The 27,038-nt window shown below is 38.0% G+C and overlaps 2 protein-coding genes across 3 annotated transcripts; one reads left to right on the plus strand and one right to left on the minus strand.

Annotated features, from left to right (window-relative positions):
• Positions 1–269: 269 nt before the first annotated feature.
• LOC136260558 (uncharacterized) lies at positions 270–7,478 on the minus strand. 2 transcript variants are annotated; one of them, XR_010703608.1, is made up of 7 exons: positions 6,922–7,478; positions 3,042–3,610; positions 2,865–2,920; positions 2,435–2,542; positions 2,130–2,269; positions 1,929–2,055; positions 828–969 (listed from the first exon to the last, which is right to left on the minus strand). XR_010703608.1 is itself a non-coding variant. In XM_066054347.1 (6 exons), the coding sequence occupies exons 1-6, from the start codon at positions 7,258–7,260 to the stop codon at positions 547–549; spliced, it is 1,836 nt and encodes a 611-aa protein (XP_065910419.1). In that variant the 5' UTR covers positions 7,261–7,478; the 3' UTR covers positions 270–546. The 2 variants fall into 2 exon arrangements, 1 of the variants encoding a protein (XP_065910419.1); XM_066054347.1 differs by having other exon boundaries at positions 270–969; positions 1,929–2,269.
• Positions 7,479–7,522: 44 nt separating this feature from the next.
• Positions 7,523–25,901, plus strand: LOC136261718 (seven transmembrane domain-containing tyrosine-protein kinase 1-like). The gene is made up of 2 exons (XM_066055764.1): positions 7,523–7,684; positions 24,678–25,901. Exons 1-2 carry the CDS (start codon positions 7,672–7,674, stop codon positions 25,484–25,486), a joined length of 822 nt encoding a protein of 273 aa, XP_065911836.1. The 5' UTR covers positions 7,523–7,671; the 3' UTR covers positions 25,487–25,901.
• Positions 25,902–27,038: the final 1,137 nt, after the last annotated feature.

The following is a 27,038-nucleotide window of genomic DNA, read 5'->3' on the forward strand; positions in this document are numbered from 1 at the left end:
AAGACTAGTGGCTGTCACCTCATACAAACCTTAAACCTCAGTTTACTTTTGGGTTGGCATGTGTCCACCACTAAGCCATCAACACATAACTTAATTAAATGCTGAATACCATTATTATGTCTGGCTTCCCTCACATCATCATGAATACATTGATATAACTCATTGGCTATATCACTACCTTGTTATATCAATACTATCCATATTATTGCAGCAGCACTAAACTACTCCAGTGACCACACCCTAGCTATTACGTTGCAAATGGGCTCCAATCTAATCATACATATTTAATATCACACTATGTACTATAGTGTGCTGATAAGAAATACACAATCACCTATACACATTCAAAACAACTGTAATGACATGGCTCAGATAATTCAAAATTATATACAAGTATATATATTTAAATATGTGAAGATATGGTATAAAATTAAAAAATATATATATATATAATAAAAAGTAATAACGAATTCATAAAACTATGTAGTTTAATTTGTAATCGTACATATGTTTGATTGACTGATGTATAAAGTACATTATTACTTATTACTTTGAATTAGACATGCAAAATCTTCTAAAAAACTTCTTAATGTCATAGTATTGTAGAACATAGGTTAAGTTGCTCAAAGTGATAGAGCATAGTAGCATTGTGGCACATAAATCTAAGAAGTAGGTTGAGCGAGATGCATCTTCTAGTTTCTTTCTATGAACTTCACATTCCGGTTTGTAGCCAGCAATGGAGCAACTGAAATAGTTGCCTAGATGTTCAACGACGGAGTCTGCCGTTTGCAAGAGTACAGTGAAGTGTGTCAACAGAATCACAACAACTAATATGTAGTACCAAAACAGGGCAAACAGTTTTGTCTCAGGAGTTGAAAATCCAGAGAAGATAACTTTAAGTACTGTCACCACAAGATTAGATTTGTGTGCAGATTCTTCCTCTGATCTAGCTGTCTTCAATTGGTGATTCTATACCAACGAATACATGAATAATACACACTATTTCAGATATGCTAAACTACACATTACAGAGAACAGAGCTACGAACAAGTGATGTACTATGTGCTGAAGACAGTCCCATTATGCATGGTCTAGTGGAGAGAAATTTAGAAGTTCGTAATCACTACATTACAGAAGAATCAACTGCACACAATTTTGTGTGATTCCACTGCTATAAAGTAATCTCCTATGTATTCATAGAAGTACGCACAATTGTTTTGGACTTTGTGAGTTGAGTGAACTATAAGGTAGAGAAGTTAATAGCTATACTGTTTCACACCAACTTGATATAAAGGTCAAGAGTGCACTGCTTAGTGCAAGGTTCATGGTATTAAAGTTACAACAGCTGTATAACTCTAGAGGTGAGACGCTTGGCCCACAAATACAACATTTGCTATCTCCAAAAAGACATCAAATATTTTCTAAAAGTGATAGAGTACATTCATGTACCAACAGCAAGCTCCCATATGACAAATATAATAACATCCCTTGTACTACCCAAGTGAGTCGCATACAACAATATTTTACATAGCTATTAGTGCTGGGTGGTATTGAAAAATAGCAAACGGTATACCTTCCATAAAAAGTATCACGGTATTACTAAATATCGCAGTATTGATGTAAAAGCCATTGGTATTAAAGTAACTGCTGTTTACCTCAACAAAAGAACCAAATACCCATGGTAGCTCAGCAAACCTCAGGTACAAATTACCACAAACAAACTTGTTTACATAGTTTGGTTAGCTGACTACATCAGCACCTACCTACAAACATTGTCACATGTCTGGTTACCTTCTAAATCAAGCCCACAGGGAGCCCATAGTGCCCAGACGGTATGGCGGTATCAAAACCGGTATGACATAAATATCACAGATTACTAACAATACTGGTATATCGCCTAATAGCTATGTATTACAAAGATAACTTACTCGACGTAAAACCCAGAATGTTGTAAACAACATACATAATCCAATTGAAGCACCAATGGCAATCGGTAGAGCAAATGTATGAAAGAAGACACTTGGTTCAGTAGCAACACACAAATCTGGTGGAAATCTATTGATTTGGTATTCTGAAGTTCCAACAATAACAGCACCAGGCAAGGAGCCTAGTATCAATACAATGATCACCTCCACTATATGAGAAACTTTAGAGTGTTCCTCCATGAATCGTTTGGCCTTGATTGGATAGGCCAGTGCAAAAAGGAGATGGGCCAAATGAAATAGCCATAATCCAAAGAAGTACAGAATTCCAGCATGTAGGATAAATCCTATGTACACAATAGAACATTAAGTAAATCACTCAAGAATGTGGGAAGCACTAGGAAAAGGATATACCACCCACCATCAACAAGTGACTTCATAATATACCCTGATGTATTGCAAAACCAATAACAGAGAGAGGGGCATGTGTATTAAAAATCCACTTCACTGACCTTGGGCTTGGCAATATCTTGTTGGAGATTTAAGTGCCACAATCAAGTTGTGATCAGAGCAAAGGAATGTCGAATAATCAGTTAACAATGGAAGAATTTGAAATATCACTACACAAAACATAACATGAACACCATTATACAGAATATGTAGCTGTGTACTGTAGAATTGTAGTATAGGTAGCTACAGTATACATGTCAGCCAGTTCATAGGAAATTCTTGGCAATTGAACATCAATTCTACAGGTGGTTGTTACACAATCTAAATGTTATGTTTACAAAAGGGGTCAGAGGCCACCTGTTTTGTGAACAATTACATACAGATGTACTATAGGACACGTGAATACGTTTTGTTGGGCAATGAATTCAAAGTTGGCATGTACATATTATTCAACCTTAGTAACAAACAACTCCACACAAAGACTAAACTTACAAATCAAAATCACAATTACATTGTTGTAGACAACATATATCTGAGGGAACTGAAACCTGCAGGGTAAGGAAATACCAACATGTACAGAACAGTGACCTGACACACACACACACACATCAACATGTTAGTCACATAGTCCATGGTGGTATTTACTCAGGACAACACTTTAATACTTACATTGTTTTACGGTTGAAAACACAAGCAATCAGTGTAATCACTCCACCAATTAAGCCAATAACTTCAAACAGGATCGTTAAGGCATTAGAAGTGACCGCAGCATCATGGGATATTTGGGAAAATTCTGAACACACTGGTAGACACATTGAATCACAGAAAACATCAAACTGGTCTGAGCAATTGAGTGGAGGGGCTTTAGTAAAACTCAAGTTACCATCCTCAGAAAAACTCCCACAATCTGGGATTGGGACACCAAGGAAGTTCTCCAGTACTCTCCATTCAATAGCACAATCATTATCACGAACTTGTACACATTCTACACTAATGTCCATCATATAAGTGTCATCACCACACAATGAATATGTGGCATTACAGAAAAATGGAACTGCTGAAGAATTACACTGGTCATTGTTTAATGCTGTATTTATGGCAAGTACTGATTGTACTAATGACTGTGATTGATTCAAACAGAGTTGATAGAATGCTTCATCCTGTGTAGTTAAAGGTGGAACTTCTGGGCAAACTTCACCAAGTGAGGTGCTAGGTAGTGACACAGATCCAGTGTTAGCCTGTAAAATACACATGCAGATGCATGTACCTATAAATATCACTTAGTCCACGGCATATAGTAGCTACGTTAAATGGATGACACTATTTTGATTTCTAATTTGATATCAGTAACACACGATATAAATGTCCTGCACAGTTCAAATGCCTACTTAAAAACGGATTACTGTAAAATAGGAAACTCTGCTGTAAAAATTTTTTTGGTGTTGATTTTTTTAAAACTATAGTCAGTGGTTGCATGCACCACTGAGGGAGTTTAGTTGAGACAGTTAATTCTATTAATAGCACTTCAGCACAGCAAACGCCCACTTGCAAAGAGCTTTATATTGTAAGCTTGTCACTGGGCTTGCCGGGCTACTAAGCTAAGCATGATCGCTTTACATTTATCAGATCAGCTAGTTAATAGCATATCAGATGGTAGCAAAGAATCTGAATATACACAACATTCCACCATTTCACTTCTGCTAGCTAGCTATACCGTGTTCAAAGGCAATTCTTTTCAGCAAGGTAAATAATGAATATGTAATTTGCATATACAACCATTACAAACTACCATATTTACTCAGTTAAACGCTGCACCTTCAACAGTAGTCACACTTGTATGGTGCCACAATGGATATTTCAACATCATTTTCCAGCATCGAGTGGTGGTTAAATTTGAATAGTCGCCACCAGCCACCAAATTGATTTTTAGAACTAAGAAACCAAGTAAATACAATACTTTAATCACTTGATGCCTGAGGGCTATCACAAGCCCTTTGCATGTGTACAGTCTAATAGCTTAGAAAATTCTTGTCACCCTCCCAATGAAAATAGTCTTCACAAAGCATGTGCCACCTGGATTTTGGGCAGTACCAGCTCAATGCAAGCTGTGTGCATACATGGATAACAGAATCCCTATGAGTGATGATACGTAAGTGACCGCCAGTAAACCCAGCTGGTATGGAACCATGTGTTGTGAGTAGTAGAACGTATTATTATCGATACAGTTATAGAGCCATCGATACTTGTAGCAGTGAATGTATGTACAGCTTAGTTATAATAGTATTAATAAACTACCAGATAGCTGGCTGCTGTCACATGTACAGGTTTAACAGTACAGTGAAACAAAAAAAGAAAAGAAAACACCATTACTTGACTGAAAGAAGTCTTACTGATTATTAGATCAAAGCTGTACTACTTCCTCTACACATTCAATTTCTATTGACAACACCTATACATAGCATGACTTTTTACTACTTCTCATAATCACCCTAAGGAGTAGGGTTGCCACTATAAAGTAAAGTATCAGCCTACATACTTGCGTGTTGGTTAAAGCACAACTAGGTAAGTAATAAAAATACTAATCTAACCATTATTAAGTGTCAGCATATCTACCTGCACACTCCTGTATTGTAAATTTGATTAAAACAACAACTGTAAGCACAGCAAATACAGAAGTTATACAGTAGTAATTCTTGTAGACCAATTACATTGTGCTTTTGTTCATAGCTTGCTGATTGAAGTAAAAATGCCTCTACACGTAGGGTCTAACCTATCATTGCTGTCTAATCACACACTTTTTGCAACTACTAGTAGCAAGCTAAAAGACATAACTAGTGGTAATTGTACAATTGCCTTAGAGTGAGGTCTGATTCTCCTTCAACTTCATGAGGGTTGAAATCTTTTTGGCTTTCTATAATTACTCAGAAAGTGCTGAGTTACAACAACAATTGGTGACATCATCAACCTGAGTGTAATGATAGCTGCATATCTGGTAAATGTTTGAGATCATGATCATGTGTTACTTAGTAACATGCCTTCTTTGGCAATGTGGCAAAACTCTCAATGCCACAATAATGTTGTAGACTACTAAATGGTTAAGTGCTATATACAGCATGGTAGCCAGTAGCTAGCAAGCCACCCACCCACTATGTTACGATAATTATACCAATATCTTAGCCCCAAACATTATAAATCATTTAATGTGCCAAAAATAAAGAGACAATCATAAAGACATCACCTATGCCCATAATGTAGTAGTATTCACACAGTACTTGACAATTAGAGTCATTATAGTGTAGTGGCTTAGACTATGACAAAGGCATTCTTCACAAGAAAAAGTATTCATAACTGTAATAAGAACACATGGAATGGAATTTCTCTAATTTCTCAATGAAACAGCAATTCGAGTTACACAAGTGTGCAGTATATTTTACACAATAAGCCTCTTTCACAGGTAAAAACGTATGCTGATAGCAACTAGATCTGGCGGGATCATAGCCCTGTGAATTGGAAACCAGTACTAATTCTAGGTAAAAATGACACCTAAGAGAATTGTACGCTACTGAACGGATCTTTACTAAAATGTTTACAAAACCAAAAACATGCCTTGAAGGCAATATATCAGCTATTGTTGTGTGAATGGTATAAATGGAGGTGAGGTATTGCAGGCTGAAAGAAATTCAAGTACTTCGTATGTCACGTGCTGTTCACACCCAAATCAAGCTACACAGCAGCACGTTATCATGGCATGAATTGTGTAGCACTATACTGAAAAAATATTGTAATGTGCTCGATAATCTTGTGGAAACATGAATCCAGGACATGATTTGTGGTTTCTGCACAATCTCTATGGGCACACTACACAGTTTTTGATAATGATAGTGTTATTTGTGTATGTTGCTAGTGTCACCTTGGCTTACTGAATGGAATAATAGTACACCCTGGCTAAACCATTTGATACTATTGAGGTATGTTCATAATATTAGTTTCTAATCCTCTTACATAAAGGCAGTGAGATTTTTATTAGGTAGATACTACATTCAGCCACCAGTGGCACTTTTAGGCGGCAAGAAAAACAACGATGCAGGCAGGGACAAGAAAGTTTATGTGGCCTAGAGACACGTTCATTAGCATCCACAAGAACATACAGTAGCTAATCACTGCCAGTTTATTACAAAAGCCGTTAGGTACAGTATGTTACCATTATAAACATGACACATACCAAAAGGTATAAAAAAACGAAAAATAAATTTGTAACAATGAGTTTTTGAACCACAGACCTCCACCCTGAGCTGCCAAAAACGTTACAAATGTAAATTACTATATTATATTTAACCCATACCCTAACCTAATGTTTTAAACATTCTCCTAATCCTCACGCTTCTTCCTAATCATAAGGGCATTGTTCCTAATTCTAGGGGGTGGTTTTCCTAATCCTAGGAGTGTTGCTCCTAATCCTAGGAACACAGCTCCTAATCGTATGAGCGAAATTATGATAAAAATGAAATGGTAACACACTGTACCTAATGGCTAGTATTTTATTACTTACAGTACAAGTTTTGAAATTGATATCAAATCCTGCTATGCTGCCAACTGAAGGAGATGATGGAGAGTTGGCATAATACAAGATGGTTGGTATCTGCAATAAAAGTATCATCAACAATATTGAACATATCAAGATGACAACTTGATGGACTTTCAGTAAGGTAATGGGATTGACATAGTCTGTTTCTTCAGTGAGGTCAAAATTTGACATCTTTCTGATCAGAGCGAGTGTGGATTTCTTGATGAGATTTTTTGGTGATAAGCGGGGTGACGATCCTTCCGAACTGCTCGAGTCCGATGATGATGCGGTGCGCAGCTGCTCTAATCCGATTGAAATCTCCATTTCTTTCTTGCCCAAACTAGTCTAGCATATAAAAAAAAGTCTCTCTTTATGTACTTACTGAGCCCAAAGAAATAAAGTGGTCCAATACTCAACACGAATGTTTTTGAATCATTGGGCATGGATTAAATACCGGCTCTTCTCGTTTAGTCTCGCTGTCAGGAAATCATGACGTGACAGCAAAGGGAAGATCCCCAGACTAGTCGGTGTTATGTTCTCCGCTTGATGTTAAGTCACGTGTAACTAAGCGCCTGTTGCGAGAGAACTTACTCGATAAGCGCCGGTAGATCCTCGGGCAGATCAGCTACTTTGACAAGACGATTTGATGCCAGCATTTTTTTAGTGGAGAAGTGCCTACTTGAAATCAGATGTATAGATGGCAGGACTAAGGCAAAACAAGAGACAAGGACAGCGATGACCAACTTCTGTGAGTCATATCCCAATTGTACTGAGTACTGAGATATTCCAATTGTACTAAGAAAAAAAGTGGTCTGGCCACGCGAGACTAGTACTGAGAGACCCTATGCCCTTTTTTCCCGCTGGAGAAAAGATAAAAAGCGGTCTCCAGGGGCGTAGCTAGCCAGAAGGTGGTGGTGGTGGGGGTAGGCATCCCCACAAAACACTCAACATTGTTCATAATTGCACAAAAGGCTAATGACCCAATGATGGGCTAGCCAACATACAGTATTGTATTATTACAGCTTATGTAACTAGCTACAAAACTACTTCATTACTGATTGCTATCAGTTATCACTTATCCATGGAAATATTTTCGTCGAGCATCATCGCACGTGCCACAAATGTACTCCAACAAATTCGCCCACAATCCAGTAGAACTATACTGTGAATATTTTAGTACAAATACAGTGCCACAGTCTGTGCTGCAGTCCTAGCACACTGGCATAGTATGATGCGCTCGCTCATTTCAGCCGGCGAAATTCAAACACCATGTATTGGCACGAAATCCCAGCTCTACACCTCTCCTGTTAGCAGAATTTGTAAGCTTGTGACAGATCGTCTGACTGACTGACAAAGTAAGAAAAAATTATTATTATCAAGACTCACGGTAGTGAGTCGCGCGGCCAAGAAACTACGATATGCACGCCCAATTAAAAGACGCGCAGCCACTACTGTGAGTTATTTACGTGTAGGCACGGTTTTGCAATATTAGCCCTGGATTATGCAACATCTCTCAATAGATTTGTATTGTGTTACGTGTAAAAAAATCCTTAGGAGTAGTCATCATCGTCATTATTGTCTTGCAACCTCACAAAAATATATAAAAATAGGTGTATTTACACTTTATTTCTCTACCTTATGTTATACTTGCCGTCACGTTATACCAGTCAACATAGCCGTGTTTGTACAGTCCGTATAGCACTGACATCATCTAATTCTGGTTTGTCCATACGCGTATTTTCTTCAATCAAACCTCTAATCCCTACAATAACTTTTAAAGACACGATGTGGACACAAGCCCTATTGTCTGATAAACAAGTTGTGAAAGCGTGCAGAACCGTAAGTTCCCTAGGGAAGGCATTTTAAGCAGAAAACTCCATTTAGTGCCACGCCTCATGCGAGAGTTGATAATTGGCAGATGTCTTATAAATAAGGTGTGAAAGCTTGAAGAACATATAGCCACTAGAGAAGGTGTTTCAAGCATGTTTCTTGTGTCACACCACACATGGTGTATTGAACTTGCTTAACATTTGTGACTTGTCTGCTTGTCAAGCTTCTGATAGAGCTTAGTGTTGTTCCAGTATCAGCTAGTTATTACAGTTCTAGTTCCAGTTTTGGAACCATAATCTTTAAAATTACAGTTCTAGTTCTAGTTCTGGAACCATGACCTTTAGAATTACAGTTCTAGTTCCAGTTCTGAAACCATGATCTTTAGAATTACGGTTCTAGTTCCAGTTCTGGAACCATAATTTTTAGAATTACAGTTCTAGTTCCAGTTCAGGAGCCATGACATTTACTTGATATTCTAGAACAACACTTATTTTAACTTAAGTATTACCAAAAGCCCATAATGAAATATGGAGACTCACTATTAAGTTATATAAGCTAATATGCTACAGGTTTACTTGTTTCATATATGTAGCTAATACTGTATAGTATGTAGCCAATGCTGTATAGTAGTTATCAGCATTATTACACTAACAACTATAACCCTAACACTCTATACGGTGGTACTAAAAGACTTGTAGCTACATGTAATTATCAAACACTGAACCAGACATAACATGTGACTGAGCCAGCATTTTGCATTCTGTTCTAATATTATAGCTAGTCAGTTGTTTCAAGCAGTTTTTAGCACATTGATGTATACATGGCAACGTTGAAACCGGGTCACTACTGCTGACCCGGATGACCCACTGACCCGGATTTGACCCGGATTGACTCGGATTAATTAAAACCGAGACGTGTTTCGGGTAGTCTCGAGCGAGCGAACGAGTCTACATTTTGAGCGTTCGATTCGTGTTGAGTAAATATTGCAACTTCAGGCTAGCTGTAGGTTGAAAACCAAAAAAAAAAAAAAAAAAGTCTTCACCTACTGACAATAGCTATTCCTCACCATAGATACCCTCAATTTCGTGCTACATACTACACTTACTAACAAATGAGCGTGGCTGAGCGTATGTTGATAATGCGGTAAGTGGGCGTGGCTCACGAAAGAGCTACGCGATAGCGTTTATAAGTTTCCACGTCATCAAACGAACAATTTCGTTTCTCACGTGATCCAATCCGGGTCAGACCTGGATAAATTGTAAACCGGGTCAGACCCGGATGACCCGGAGAAAATGTGACCTGGATGACCCAGATGACCCGACCCGGTTTCAACGCTGATACATGGTTGTAATACATACATCTTTTATGAAGTTATATACTACATTAAGTGCTTTTGTCTGCAGATAAATTCTGGTCTTATAAGAACATAAAATCTCATTGGCAAAAGCTGTATGGTTATAACCAATTCCAGTTCCAGTATTAGTTCCAGTACTTGATAAAATTTCTTTATAGTTCTAGTTCTAGTTCCAGTCTTGAAGAAAGTAAAATTATAGTTCTAGTTCCAGTTCCAGTCTTAAGAAAAGCAAAATTATTGTTCCAGTTCCAGCTCTAGTTCTAGAACTGGAACTGGAATAAAAAGGGCAGAAACTGGAATTATTTTAGTTCCAGTACTGAGAACTGGAACAACACTAATAGAGCTCAAGCCAGCTTGTTAGCTACATAGCATTACCCACCCTAACCACTCCCATTGTGGCTTTCATCATGCTTGTCACTTAATATACATGTTACATAACAAACTAGACTGATGCTAAAGCATGTGGGGGCGAGCCTGAGCTGATATATTGAAGCTTTATAGTGATCAGCACTGAAAAGTGAAGTGTGATACTTTTATATCAATGAAATAGCTGCAAAAACTTGAAATCCAAACAAGATCCACACTTGATCATCATTATCTGATGAAACTTCTGACTCATCATTTGAAGATAGATTTACTGATGAAAAGTTAGTTAGGTGACCATCAATTGGTAGCATTTCTAATGTGTTAGTGTCAATTGTTACATCATTATAATACCTGTTGTTTGCAATAAGCCAATGCAAAGCTCTAAGTACAACTGCCCTTCATACTCTAAAGTCTCTGTGAGTTTCATTCACTCCATCTCTTCTAACAACAATTACATTGAGTGTTGCTGGAGACCTAGGTAAACTGTTAACAAATGACGTAACGTCTTGTGGAAGATTGAGTATATGTCCACTATAGCCATATTGTCCATAAGGAAGGCGATAGATGGACATGATTGGAATTATCGGAGAAATCAACATTTCTTTGCATTGAGTCAAACCCTACACACAGACATTCTGTATTAACCACATTATAAACTCTAGGTATAAAGTAACCAGTCTAGAAAAGTGTCTATGTACAGAAATGTGTGTCATTAAAAGATGACTTCTACTGTATAAACACGTCACATCTTACTACTATCAACACCTATCAACAGTTCTATATTACTACTAAAAGGTAAATTAATTTTGTGGAAGTGCTGCACTGGCAAAGACTGTATTTAACACCATGAGGTGGAAATGTGCTTTTACAACATTAATGGAACTAACAGATAGTTCATGTGGTACTGGACCTGGATCCATGTTATTTTCTACAGAAAACAATTTTGGTGTTTCTTTATCAATATTGCAGCGGTGACATATTTCTGTTGGTATAGTATTGGTTGTGATGGTGGGGAATCGCTCTAAGCAGACATTACACAATATATTCTGTAGTGTCGCAAAACTTCTATGGAATTCCTGCACTCTGTGAATTATGTCAGGATTGTCAACTGTAAAGCGAATATCTATTGGTGGAGATGACTGGGCAGCATCCGCCAGGAGACCTTCTTGTATATCTCTGCCATGGATCATCGATGCATCTAGACGTCGTCTAGTTTCATATTCTCTATACGCATAGCTAACCTAAAATTATATAGAATTGACATAAGTCAATTACTATGGTGTACAAAATGCCAAACTGTTTGCATTATTTGCACACCTTGTTTGTCTTTCTTCATCTGTTTCCGTTGCACGCCTTACTCTGTAATTCTCCCTTCTCCTGCGGAGTGCATCATTCCTTTCTACACTGCTATCCTGTTGACTTGAAGTTTGACGCCTTTCCCTCTGCTGCTGTTGTTGCTCTGGCCTCATAGCAGCACGTCTACGTCTGTCATAATCTCTACGTCTGGCCAATCTATATACAACGAAATATAAAATTTCACTAACGTGTAGCTAATTAGTTCCCCCGTTTATATGGCTAAGGCCAATGAAACTTAATTACCAGTTTCTCGCTCAGATTTTTGAAAATTTGATGAGGGCGGGCGGTTATTATTCATTATTCATTATTTTCCAAAAGCACAACACACATCCCAAACATGAAGATTTCTGCCAAAAAGAGTGAGATCTACATTGATTACTCTTGCATTAAATAGCTAAAGTTCATTACTAATCCATATAGCAAATGATTTTTCCATTAGAGTATAGCTGATTGCTTGATTAGAGTAAAAGTGACTGCTCTATTAGAGTATTTCAATCTGAAATTCCAATAATGAAATCCCATGCGGGTGTATCAAAAGCATGCGGGTGATGATGCGAAACTGCTAATCAAGTTTCATTGGCCTAAACCTTGCATCTCTTTCTTCAGCAGTCTCCATCTCTCTTCTTAATTGGTCCCTTTCCCTTCTCCTCCTTAGTCTATCTTGTCTAGTGGTGTCGTCGTTGCTGGCCATAATGCAGCACGTTGTGCAGCTGCTCATTAACAACACGTGAAACTACTTGCTGTGACTTTCCGTGTTTGTAAAGTAAATTTTTGGACACGGGACGCTCGTACAACCACCATTTGACCACCCAGTGAGGGGCTTTCCGTGTTTGTTGTAAAGTAAATTTTTGGACACGCGATGCTTGTACAACCACCATTTGACCACCCAGTGTGGGGCTTTCCGTGTTTGTAAAGTAAATTTTTGGACACGCAACGCTCGTACAACCACCATTTGACCACCCAGTGTTGGGCTTTCCGTGTTTGTAAAGTAAATTTTTGGACACGCAACGCTCGTACAACCACCATTTGACCACCCAGTGTTGGGCTTTCCGCGTTTGTAAAGTAAATTTCTGGACACGCGATGCTCGTACAACCAACATTGCCTACCGATCTGAGTGGGGCTCGCTCAGGCTCGCCCCAAATACATCACATTAATTGTTTGTGATATTAACAATAAAATTCTGACTATAAAAATGCGATAGTGACGTAGTAATTAACCTATGAATTAGTTTATTTCCATCATAACTGCATGTCTCATCCTGGAAAATCAAGAGATCATAAACAATAATGCTAAGATCTTACCAAGCTGGATGAATCTCACTGTTGACCTTGATATTACTTTGGTCCCACCACAACGTCAGTGTAATCTGGAAATATCTGAGATCACAAATGATAACAGAGCCACGGTTATTTGGTGTTCGGTTTGTACACCTTGTCAACAATCCTGCCATGAGATAATACTGGAATTTGAGCTACTAGAAGTTCACCTGATGGGTCTCGGTGAATTGGCACTGCTCACACATACGTCTAAAATACCCATTGCATTGACACCGTGAATAAGTGTGTGTCGATATTGATCTAATCCTTGATCTAATCACTTTCGTTAACCTCCAGCACCAAATGAACTTGGTTGATATCTGACGACACAAGAGACCAATTCCCTAACAAGCAGGCACTGAAGTAAAAGAGAATGTACAAAAAATTAATATGCCAGGCTGGTGGATCCTCATGGCTTAACTACAGAGTGACAAGTAGGCATCAAATACAATGTACCTACAATCTGAGTACAATGGAACCTCTCTTATCTGGGCAGTCTGGTACATACTACTGTATCAGAAATGTCTTAAACTACTAAAGCGAAGTAATCTTATTACTATCAGTTAGTGCTGTGCAGTTTAGTGTGCAGAATTAAAGTCACTACAGAGCATTCATGGTCCCTCCCCTAGCTGTAAAAATGCATTATCACCTAGCAACCAAGTGGTAGTTATCATTAGTAGAATAAACAAGCCATCAAACAGCTTTCAACTGCAAACTTCATTATGGTCAATAAACTACAAGACACATAAATAATTTAGGCTGTGCAGACAATGGAGGTGCCCAGATAATAGAGGTTTTTGAAATGAAGGTATCTGGATAATAGAGGTGTCTGAATAATAGAGGTGTCTGGATAATAGGTGTCCAGATAATTCCTCTGTATGTTAACTAACTTGAATTTATGACACTCTCTTTGATCTGAGTTCCTGTATGGTTCCAAGTTATGCAAGACCACATTCAACTGCTACTGGCTGAACTGCTACAACCAGATGGCCTACGAAAACCAACAAGTGGGTATTATTTACAATATTCCTAAAACTTGGGTACTGCAAAATATCACTATGCACCACATGTAATCTGACCGGGGTATTAAAGTTTGGTCGCACCACAACAGTATGTACACCTGATCCTGGAAATTCAGAAAACATACCTGAGATAATAAACTGTACACTCCTTAGTATGTAGACTGACCTGGAAAATTTACAGCACCCTTGATATGTCACTACAGTCCATGTATACTTGACAACTGAGAACTACAAAAAGAACACAATAGCTGGTACAATTCCTCTATATATAAACTGACCTGAAATTCATCACACTCAGCTTCTGCCTGGTCACAAGTTATGTCATGTACCATGACCATATCCAACTGCTACTGCTAGTGGGTGAACCACATGCTATGACCAGATTACCTGTAAAAACTGAAAGGTGGGAATTTAACACAAACGACACATTTGGGGATTTAAAAGACTACACAGAGACCTGATTAGACAGGTTTCACTGTACATCTATTTAGTCATTTAGACCAGTATGCAGTGTGAATGAGTATATACAAATATTATTCACATTACATTCGCTAGTTACTTCTTCAACCTGCAGCCAAAGTTCCTGGACTTCTGCTGATGTAATTGGCAGGTGGCAGTTGGTCTGTACACCTTGTCGACAATCTCACCATGAGGTAATACCAGCATTTGCTGCTACTTAGTCTTAGTAGCAATAAAAGTTGTCAGCTCTGCACAGGTCCAAAAACCGACCCAAAAACCCTCACAGTTAATCAGTTTGTGGCGATTGCGGGCGATATGGCACTTTATACACTGGGGTAAACTTCACTCCTCATTTCGTTAGCCTCCAATACCGGCATATAATCATTGAGTACCTCAGTATTCTAGACTCCTACTTCTTTAAGCGTTGCTCAAGCATTGTAGTTTCTCACAAAGGGCGAGTTTCTTGAAGACATGGAATTCAATTTAAAACCGCGTATCACATGTGTCCGCTTGAGGTGATCAGGGACTTTCCTCGAGATTCCCCTAAATAGATCACGTGATAGTTGTCGCTGGATTCTGGTGGTATGCCATGGTTCAACAATGCGGTACGTGTACTTTAATAGTATAAGCTGTCAAGAATTATTTGTGCACTGCTAAACTAATTAAGTTATTTTTGTGTGATAAGCGCGTTTGAGGAAGGGTCTGGGGGAGAAGACTAATGTTTTGACAGCAGTTGGTGATGGCCGGGCAAAGAACTGCGAGAAGAACTACTGATAGTATTGCACCCCTATAGCTCTGCGTAGGGGTATTAACTAGCATTAACTACAGTTATTGTATTATTATGTTGCTGATACATCTGGAGCACCTGCAGAGTAAAAGTGAAAGTGGTAGTAAGGCTCTATCCTATTATTCTGCTGAACAGGCAGGGAGTCTGGGAGTGTGCTTCCTGAGGAAAGTATAAGTACTACAACTTTTTAGTTTTAATTGCTTCATCAAGTATAAAAATTCAGTCAAAAGGTGATGGTCGAGGCTCTGGTCTTATACACTGGTTGCATCTATACTGCACTGTGACACCCTTGAGGGGTTAGTACCAGCATTGTCCATGGCAATACTATTCCATCTCCCCGAGTCTTGATGATTGAGTGCCCCATTCCTTTCTCTGCTGCTCCAATCCTGAAGCTGTGATCACAGACTGAGTACAAAACAATGGTTATAATATTATGATAATAACAATTAAGAGTCAGTAATGTACTCTTATTAAGGACTCTTGATAATATGCCGCTGTGATAATATGTCGCTGTGTGTATAGCAACTGTGAACTAATTAGACACTTGGAAGTTTACTTTTGAGCATAAGGTGTCTGAAGCATTTACCATGTAAGTAATTTCTTTTAATTCTTTAATTGGCTGGTAATTTATGCGCCTTTTTTAATAGTCAGTATATTTAATAGAACAAAAAAGGTGACCAAATTACCAGCCAATTATAGAATTAAAAGAAATTACTTAAGGATGCAGCAAGAGTGAAAATAGAACACAGCTGAATGTTAAAGGTTCAATGTTTAAATTTTGAATTAGTTGTATAATAATGAACATTCTTTCTTGCTGCTTCAGATATGAGTTGTTTCAGTTGCCAGTTACTTTTACTTTCATGTATAATTGTACATGCATCTGCTTTACAGCCAGGTGTTGTTGCATGGATTAAAACTTTAGTAATTGTATTAGTTGTATTCTTGGCTGCTCCAGATATCAGCTCTTTAAGTTACCAGTTACTTTACTGAGCTGTTTTTTACATAGGGTTACAGGTACTGGTAGTTTATTGGACGCGCCTTTTTTTTACAGTGAAGGTGTTTTTGGGATGGATTATTATATTTAATGGACAAAAATCAACACAAATTAAATACATTGGTAGGCCATTGGCCTTTAATTGTGTCCATGTCCAGTTTCTGACCAAAATAGGTCAAGCTTCCTCTTGAATTCAGAAATTGATTGAGAGTTAATCACTTCAGGGGGTAGAGCATTCCATTGATCAATTATGCGAATAGAGAAAACGTTATATCTAGCAAGGAGTCTAGCTCTAGGCTTAAAAAGTTTAAACTGGCATGCCACTGCACTGTATGAAGATCCAGTATGATTAACTTTGGAACATAAAGTTGGTCCATTTAACACTTTATCACCTCATAGGCAGTAGGTTTGCAGTGTCATCGCATATCACTTTAGTTGCCACTCTATTAAAGTCACTTTTGAGTGGGTCACTTGTCTTTTAGGTTCGAAAAATGCACTATCACAAGAGTAGTGTAGGCTAAATATAGAATTGTGTATCTAACATTTTTGTTTGGTGAAGGCATAGTGTCTATACGGGGGGAATCCCTGGGGATTCAGGCGTACCCTTTTTTAGCACATCGTTTTATTCATTGCTTGTAACACGCAAGAAATCATTGTATTATTACCACGATTCACAAACGAGTTGAATGTTGTGTGCACTTGCAAGTAGCGTACAAAAAGTGATTTGGGATGCATGTCAGTTACTGGTAAGCTTGTGACGGAAGATGAAAAAAAAACCAACCACTTAGTGATGGGAGGGGGGGAGGGGTGGGTGGGTCTGGGCATAGACTAGTGCCCGCCCAGATCGCTTTTTAAAATCAGTAATAGTAATATATCATATTGCCTTGAGTTATGGCAGGTCACAGTCTCGTATAAGCACCTGGTCCCATTTAGTCGCCAGGATATATAGCATCATAACAAAAATAAATGCTGGGTCTCACATAAACGTCTAGTGCAGTCATTATTTTCAACAATAGATGAATTTTATAATAAGGAATTTTAAACCATTGCCCCTAGCAACCTGAATTTTACATTTTTTGTAGGTGTGAATGTCAAAAGTAACGTCTTCAATTTTTAATAGGATAGCTTATATAGGTCATGAGATGTGACATTTTAAAGTTTGCAGATTTCCCATACATTATCTGTGGGAGGAGATAACAGTTGCCCCTTCTGAGCAATCACATGGATAATGCATGGAAAACTACAAATTTCAAAATGTCGTATCTGATCGTGATCTACGTATATACTCTGTCGTTTTAAAATTTGGAGAGGCTAATTGTGAGATTCACACCTACAAATGATGTTAAATTGAGAAATGACATTAATTGAATTTGTTGTTTTCCCACACATAATTTATGTGATTTCCCAGCAGGGGCAACTGTTGCCCCCTCTCATATGTAGACAATGTATGGAAAAACGCAGAGGAGGTTGGTCACGCGTCATAATCATATGATGCGAAATTATGCAACCAAGCATTGTTCTATGTGTTAAGGCTTGTTTAACAGCTAGGAAAGCAGCGCATTGTACTGAGAAGGCTTGTAATATCACTGGGACGCTCTGGTATGGATATACAATCCGTCCTTTAGAGTATTAAGAGGTGTGAAGAACCGTTCCTTTGAGATCACGAGATGAATGATGACACGTGACCAACCTCCTCTGGGAAAAATGACAAACTTTTAAAACGTTGTATCTCATGACCTACGGTACCACCCAAGTGCAACGTCACACTTGCTCGCACACACAACTTTGCTCGAGGTTTTAAAAATCGCTGATTATGTGGTGTGGCAACTATTTCGCTTGCAATTCTTGTGAATGAAACAGCTGCCACATTGTCTCACAAGCGAAACAAATGCCACGTCCATTAATTAGTAAAAAATCTCAAGCAAAGTTGTGTGTTCGGGCGAGTGCGATGTTGCGATTGGGCGGTACCGTGTATATGCTATTCTTTTAAAATTTAGAGATGTTACTATAGACATTTACCCCTACAAATATTGTAAAATTCAGGTTGCTAGAGGCAACTTTTGTTATTATGAAAGTCATCCATTCCTGGCAGTGTTATTAACGATGAAGTGAAGAACATTTTATAGAGTTACTTTTAAGCTTGAATCTGTGAAATATGCTGAGGGAAACATCAAGGAGAGAAACATCTATATAGGTCAAAGAAACATCTATTTCATGACTTTATCAAAACAGCTATTTAGGTCAGCTAGAATAAGCTAGGTTCTTATGGTCATCATCTCCTTATGAGACCTCTTTCTTATTGAAACAGTATAGGTTGTAGTGACTAGCTACATATCACTTGCATTATTATGAGTCCCATTCTGGTACAAACTAAGCGATGATGGTAGATGACTTGAGTGATGTGTGGACAAAAATATGGGTGACCCCTTTGTATGAGTCATGAAATACATGTTTGAATATTACTATGTAAAGACGTAGTCTTTATAAAAGGTGACCACGAAGTGGTCTATCATCAAATATGCCTCAACTATCTTTAGAATCTAATTACAATGTGGTCTTTGTTCAGAGGTGGGTCTTTGTAAAAAGGTGGTCTTTAAGAGGTGGCCACTAAACAACGGTTTTACTCTAGGATACATGCATATAACATTCTACTTTACTAATTCTGTCTACTAGCACAGTGAATTTGGTAAAATGATTGCCTGTGACAATAATACATTCCCCTTTGGTGAGTGGTTTCATTTTAAGTGTGTCCAATTAACATGTAAACATATGGAAACTGGTACTGTAGTGAACAATGTAAAAGTGTTGCCATTAATGAATAATATTGTATACGTACATATGTATGATACATGTACATAGCAACTGTACAGTGAGTTATAGTAAGATGCTCCAAACTAGCATCTTTGAAGTATAAACGTCTGAGGAGGAGGTGTTAAAATGATGCAATCAAAACTGAGGCGGAGCCGAGGTTTTTATTGTGTCGTTCTAACACCGACTCCGAGGCATTTATACTTCGAAGGTGCTGGTTGGAGTGTCTTAATGTTTTAGAAAATGGAGCGAAAACGACCCGTAGTTAGTCCCGCTGTGCTCCAGAGAGCGCTTTCTGGGTTTAAGTTTGATCCGTCTGTGGTGGAGAGTGCTAACTTTGAAGATTATGTTGAAGGACCAGTACTCGTAGAAAGAGCGACAGGTACTGAAGAAGCTATTATGAAGATTGAAGACGGAGAACATGATAGGTTGTTATTAGAAGCATCGCAACAATTTGAAGCATCTCAGCAGCAGCAGTTTGTGGCGAGGGTATCTTCACGACTTGATGAAGGCGACGTAATAGAACTACAAGAACTTGATAGTTGCAGCTCAGCGTGTTCAACAGGCTGGTTTGGAGTACCCTTTTCTCCGATGGATGTTAAAAGTGTAAAGCAATCCCGTGTGCCTAAAAAAACGCAAGGAAATACAAGTTGGGCACTAAACCTTTGGCGACAGTAGTCTGTATGCCATGCAGAAAATATCTTACCTGCTGAAACTGGCCGCCAATTGCACAGTGACATAACTAAAATGAAAATAACAGATGTTGTGTTTTGGCTTCAGAGGTTTATATTAGAAGTGCACAAATCTAATGGGAGCTATTACAGTCCTGACAGTTTGTACCAGGCATGTTGTGCTGTACAGAGAGCTTTGCAGGAAGCTGGCCAAGATGTAAATATATTTGAACAATTTGAGTTTGCAGAAGTTTGAGCAGTTCTCGATGGTGAACTTAAATGACTTAATGCTACAGGAAATTATGTAGATAAGAAGAAAGCTAATGTTATAACTATTGAAATGGAAGTGATGTTGTGGGAAAATGGCTTGCTTGGTGACCATACACCGGAAGTTTTATCTAATACATCAGTGTACATGATAGGGTTTTGTTGTGTACTAAGGTCCGGTGAAGAGCACAGAAGGTTATGTCATAACCCATCACAAATCAAGCTGGTAAATCGACCTGAGTGCTCTCCATATCTGCATTATAAAGAAGATATTTCCAAGACTAACCAAGCTGGCTTGCATAATCGTAAGTGTGTTTCAAAGGAAGTGATACACCATGTGAACAAAGAAAATCCTAAAAGATGCTTGGTACAACTTTACAAGCTGTACGACTTTACAAGCTGTACAACTCACATTGTCCCAGAGATCGACCCGATGGTGCCTTTTACCTTGCTCCTTTACAAAATCCTGTAGGAAAGTGTTGGTTTAAGAAAGCCCCATTAGGCCACTGAAAATTAGCACAAGTTGTTCCTAAGCTTATAAAACAGCAGGAATTCCTGGATATTTTACCAATCATTCTCTGTGTGCTACTACTACTACTACTACTACACGGTTATATGAAGCACAGGTAGATGAAGCCACTATAATGGTGAGGACGGGCCATAGATCAGCAGGAGGTGTCCGGGTATACAAAAGATCTTCTGACAAGCTGAAGGAGTTGTCTTCTAATGTTCTTAATCAAGGACTGATGAATAAGAACACAAAAATGGAGGATAGTGAAACTGAAGACAAAGTGTCTCTTAATCCTAGTGATACTGTGTCTGGTCAACCTAAAATGGATACTGATACTGATGCCAAAGTGTCTAGTGGTACAGTGCTTGCTCAACCTGTGATGGTTCCCAAAATGGACTTTGGTAATGCAAGTAACATAACTATAAACTTTAACTACTACTTGCCTAGGTTACTGACTCACTTTGAACTTTTTGTTTTGGCTAGTGAATTTGTAGTCACATGTGATTGTTTGTTTGTTTGGTAACCACAAGTCTCTTACTGCTAAGAGACTTGTGGTCAAGTTTCTTAGTAAATAATTAACTTCAAATTAATTGAAACATCAAAGCATTCTATACATATCATTTTCTAAATGTTGATACGACAGATGATGACAAATTGGTGAGAGCTGCACATGTTATTAATATTTTATTTACATTGGCTAATTCTGTATCTGCTTTGTGTTTTAAATAGTTCATAGGTATGGTGTCTTGAAGTATCGTGTGCTTATTTTTCATTTCCCCGACAACTCTTTCTACATAAATGGGACTTCCACCTCCTGCTGTGAAAATTGCATTTTACCTTTTGTGAATGCTGGAATTATCAGCCTAGTTCCATGCAGTCAAACATCATCACCTATATCAAATCCTCTGTCAGCAAGTATGGTGTCACCTGGATCTATAAGTTTCAAAAATCCACTCTGCTGTGTTAAGAACTTGTCTAAAACACATTCTCCCCACACGTCTGACGCATACGAAATTGTTCCGGCAAGAGTCACAGCATATGGAAATTTAACTGTATCGTGTTTTTTATAGTTTGAATATGTTTTGGCTCGTGCTTGAAATGAAAGTGGTCTTTCAATGAATATCTCGGAACAATCGATTATACAAAGAGCACCAGGTTAAGTTTCTTTAAATAGCTGTGGCATTTTGGATTCTATTATCTCCTGAGGAGGCCACTTGATGAGAAACTTCAGATGGACAGCCGTGAGATTGATCCAATCAGAGAAAATTGAAGTAGCTGTTAACATGGCAATATTAAAGTGGTTCAAAAAACAAGCCTAACTGGAGTCTCATCATTACCAATAGAAATTCATCTTTGAGAATAAGTTTTGTGTTGCCATTTTGTCTTGGTGTGAAGGTGTATAAAAGAGAAAACACATGCAAACAACTTTCCAAGATGGTAATCCTGTGTAAAACTTAGTTTTGTTGTTGTCTCCTTTAATATCACTAATACTGAATAGTGGTAAATCAGTTTAAGTTGCTTTATCTGCAAAATGGATTTTAGGTGGTGTTTGAATGGAACTTTCAGTTGTATCGTCTTCAGTCTGAGAGTGAGCGGATGCTTGCATTTCTACTTCATCTGTATTACATTCAAATTCTTCATCTAAATCACACTGCATTTCAATACTACTAGTACACGTGCTAGACATCACTAAGCGAAAAACTCTATATCATATATCACCAAGGTTTATATCACGTTGTGAATGTATATCATGATGTAGAACTAACTGTAACATTTGCAAGACAAACATATACAGTGCATACTCCTCATCGTAAGTTTAAATTTAAGGTGGATGTACACAGTAAAAGTGTTATACAGTTGAAATTAGTGGCTGGTACTTCATACAACCTTAAAACCTCACAGTTTACTTTAGAGTTGGCATGTGTCCACCACTAAACCATCAACACATAACATATGTCTGGCCTCCCCCACATCATTATACTATAATTATCATGAATACATTGATGTAGCTGATTGGCCATATCACCACCTTGATATATCAATACTATCGATATATCGTGGCAGCACTAAACAGCACTCTCTTTCAACTTAGCAGCTAGTTTGTCAGCTTTCAATTGTCTAGACTTATTATAGCAGCTTGTTTATCAACTTTCAATTGGCTTCTCTTCATAGCTCTTTTTAAATGGTCTTGCTTTTGTTTCAGTGCTTTTAAGGGGACAGGTTTGTGAGAAAAGATATTTGGAGCATATTCAGTGTGAAGAGGGCTGTCCACTGGCATACTGTATCTAAAAGGTACAAATGTTCTAATGAAACATGCATGTAATCACTATATACTCTTATTATATACAATAAGATACTAATGATCTGCCAAAAATCTTACACCAAGGCCAACCCATTACAGTGTAAAATCCTCTACCATTGAACGCCATGCTTGCAGAATATGGAATATTTATACACTCACTATCACAACTGCACAGTCATACATTCAAAATGCTCTAATAAAACAATCACTACTCTGATATATACGTCCGCCATTTTTGTAGGGGAAACAAGTTGATGTTATGCTACTTCTAAAAACCAGGCACCCATGCAGTTAATACTATATCATTCTAACTAAATAGGCAATTAATCAACCATGTATACAATTTAGCTTATATTCATGCTGTTAATTCTGATAATTCAGCTAGACGAGGGGGGTAGTTTGTTCCATAACAGTTCTGTAAAAATAACTCTATTGGTAATTGGAGGTATTAGCTGCTGGCAGTATAAATGTAAGTGGGTGATATTGTCTGGTGTTGGTGGATTGTGGCAAGAAATAATTTGGTATTTGTACTGGTGGTGAACAATTTTGTGAAAAAGGGATAATCGATTTACTTTATGCCTCTGTTTCAGTGTGGACCAATCAAGGCTATTTAACATTGCTGACATGAGTGAATCAATCTTCTGTCATGCTGCAAGTGGTCCCCCACCACAAGTGTTCCAGCCTGACTAACAACTGTGCCTCAAGTAGTCCGGCCAAACTATATAAACTTGCTGCAGGTGATCCACTCTGATGCAACTGGTCCCCTCAATGAAATCTCTATCATCAGCTTCCCAGTCTGCTGTGAGTAGTAACAAGTACAAAATCAATGTCTTGACCAAATTGCACAGTCCTCCACAAAATCCGAGTCCTGAAGAGAAGTTGATGACACTGTGACATCAGTGACCTATATAGTATAATCAACCTGCTAGCATCATCCTGAACATTGCATTATGTCTTTCATATGCAAACTGTTTTGCACGTAGTTCCTCGTGCAATGCATTATGGAGTCAGTGGTGGATTCAAGGGGGAGGAGTTACAGTGACATCCAGGGGGGAACAGAGGGCACATGCCCCCACCCTTTCCAAACAATGCAAACAAATTATACAAGATTGACATACTCTAATAGAGCAGTCAGTCGAATAATGTATGAAGCTTGCCTGCCTGCCCTATGCATCTTGTCTTTCCTTTTATATCTTCAATAAGGCTGGTCATTGTACAGCAAAACCATATCCAGGTGTTAATTTTCCCATATTAACAATTTCCTTAAGCAGCATATTTAGATGCCACAAATTAAAGTGTTTACGCTACTGTAAAAATTGTACTGTACACCTGTAACTTCACAATAGGTTCAAGACCACGCCCATTAACAATCTCAGTTGATTAATAGCATTTGAGCTCTTAAGAATCTATTTACTCTCAAACGCGATGACCATAATTTATATCCTTATTACTTTAGAGGTGCTCTAATTCAGCAGTTACCATAACAGAACAGTCACAAGTGTAATGCTGTATGTATTGCTATCTATTTTTTATCACTTGGATCCCTACTTCATTTCAGAATCATTTTAAAATATCTACATAGCTATTATAGGCTGACTCTTCAATGCCTCAGATCTGATATAGGCACCAACGTATATTGTATTACATATGCAACCCTATGTTTGTATTAAACTCTGTGTGTCTGTTATAATTAACAGCATACCAAAAGGAAGATGAGGTGCCATTAAGAAGAAATCCTACTACGACGACTCAACTTCTTACAGACTTAAAGCATCAGACTGACCAAGATGACCACGATGACCAGTTAGCCAATATCCATACGACAATTGGCAAAATGCAAAGGGAGATTGAGACATTTGGAGGCCAAATACAGGATGTTGCACACAAAACAGAACACGTTCTAGCAAAAACTTGTCACTTACAAGACCACGTATCCTTCATTGAACAGCATCTGCCTAATGCAAGTTGTACGCTGACCTCCAGTAGGATGCACCAGTGGGTTGTTTCACATTATCAGTTTATAATTGGGGAGGAGATTGGCAGAGGTTCTTGGGCTACTGTCCACAAAGCTACATTTCGAGGCAACACTGTTGCTGCCAAGTGTCTGCATGATGTGATAGATTCTCCACAAACTAGAGAGCTGTTTTGGCGAGAGATGGTGACAGCTGTTATTTGTCAGCATAAAAACATCGTCACATTTTTGGGGGCTACACTGGATGGTAAACCGGTGATCTTAATGGAACTCATGGATACCAATTTGAGAGATGCCTACAGTCAGAATCGTATCAGTGTTTACCAAAAACCTCAAATCCTTTGCAATGTTGCCCAGGCACTATGTTACTTACACGGTCTGCCAAATAGTCCAGTAATTCATCGTGATGTTAGCAGTGCCAATGTGCTGTTGAGGGCTATCTCCAATGATAAGTGGCTACTCAAACTAGGAGACTTTGGTACTGCAAAAATACAGCAACAGACAACCACTCCAGGTCCTCTATGCTGCTCCTGAAGTTGCTAACCCCAATTTCCACTCTCCAAAGATGGATGTGTACAGTTTTGGCATTCTTGTCCTTGAGGTTCTCACTTCAACTCATCCTTACCGGAACATTTATACCCTAAGAGATCGTGTAGAACAGCAATTTCAACGTTATTATCAGCTGGTCTGCAGTTGTACCAACCAGAAATCAGATTACAGACCTACAATGCGTGAGGCTCTACTAATCATTCAGAAAATAGTGTAAACATTATGATCTAATACGGTGTCAAGTAACTGATTTTACTTGTTATTTTATGGTGAGACTAAAATTATTTTATGATGTGACAGTGTATTCGAAGTGTAACAATAATCATTTTAAGGTGTACTTAAATTTTTTTATGGAGTAGTACAGTAATGTTAAACATGCTGCAAATCAATTTTCTATACTTGTTAGTGATTTAAACTAAAGTATGTAACTCTATAGCTAGGTAGTCAGTTAGCTATTCAATAATATTTTTTTATTAGTTATGTTGTTATTTCATCTTACTAGTATACTGACTCTACACCCTAGCTATACAGGGACAAGGGTAGGGGGTAACTCAAAGTATTAATCTCTCATGCATGCTGAGGTCTGGGACATCCCCCAGGACATTTTTGAGAAATAGATGCTGCAATTTAGAGACATTTCCACACAATATAAATTTGCCTATAAATATTTATTAGTTTTACAACCACACCATACATGTACAAATATAGTTGATTACAAGACTGACAATGGTGATTGGGAGTAGGGTGGCTGATAGCTAAAGGCACGAATTGCCAGTAGCTAATTACAAATACTTAACTACCTAATTAAAAATACTACTTAGTTACATAATATTATAGATATAGAGTAAAAAAGAGTGGTGTGTGTGTTGTTAGTACAGGGACAGCATGTACAAGTCTTATTAGAGATAAACTTGTTTAAAAAGTGATGCCATAAAAATTGGGTGAGTTGCATTTTTATTGTCATATACGTAACTATAATATAAGGTAGATTAAGGTCAATCTAGGGTAGAGAGTTCCATAATCTTGGTATACGTAGTTGGTAAAAATAAATATGATGATTTGAATTAGTTGTGGAAATATGATGGACTAACTTGCCTGATAATGATGATGATCTGGTGGATACTGATGCTTTCATTGATTATGTAGTTGTTAATGTCTAAATGGGGATAGGGAGTTTTGTAGGATTTTATGAAAAAACGTAAATCACTCAATTCTTATTGGTACATTGAAGGGGGTAAATCGAGTTGTATTAGTCTAGTTTTGTAGGGTGAGTGATAGTCATTTAATTATATACTTTGTTGCCCTCCTTTGAACTCTTTCCAGGATAGAGATGTAAGGTCTCCATAATTGGCTACAGTGTGTCAATTTATGTACTGCTCTTTAGATTAGGTATAGCTCTGCAGCACTTGCCAATGAAAATGTTTGGGTAGGTTCAAACAACCCACTCCCTCTCACAAAATTGCACGACAACTGGTGCATGTTAGAATAAAAATGTAATTGAAACTGGAATGTGAGAGTATTTTCAGTGGCATGTGTA

Source organism: Dysidea avara, chromosome 7, assembly GCF_963678975.1.
Source record: "Dysidea avara chromosome 7, odDysAvar1.4, whole genome shotgun sequence".
NCBI classification, from domain to species: domain Eukaryota; kingdom Metazoa; phylum Porifera; class Demospongiae; order Dictyoceratida; family Dysideidae; genus Dysidea; species Dysidea avara.

Coding starts and splice junctions, on each gene's coding strand:
- LOC136260558 (XM_066054347.1), bottom strand. CDS start 7,260: ATGGAGATTTCAATCGGATTAGAGCAGCTGCGCACCGCATCATCATCG. Junction 3,611..6,921: donor TCAATTTCAAAACTTGTACT/GTAAGTAATAAA, acceptor TGTATTTTACAG/GCTAACACTGGATCTGTGTC. Junction 2,921..3,041: donor GTTTTCAACCGTAAAACAAT/GTAAGTATTAAA, acceptor CTTACCCTGCAG/GTTTCAGTTCCCTCAGATAT.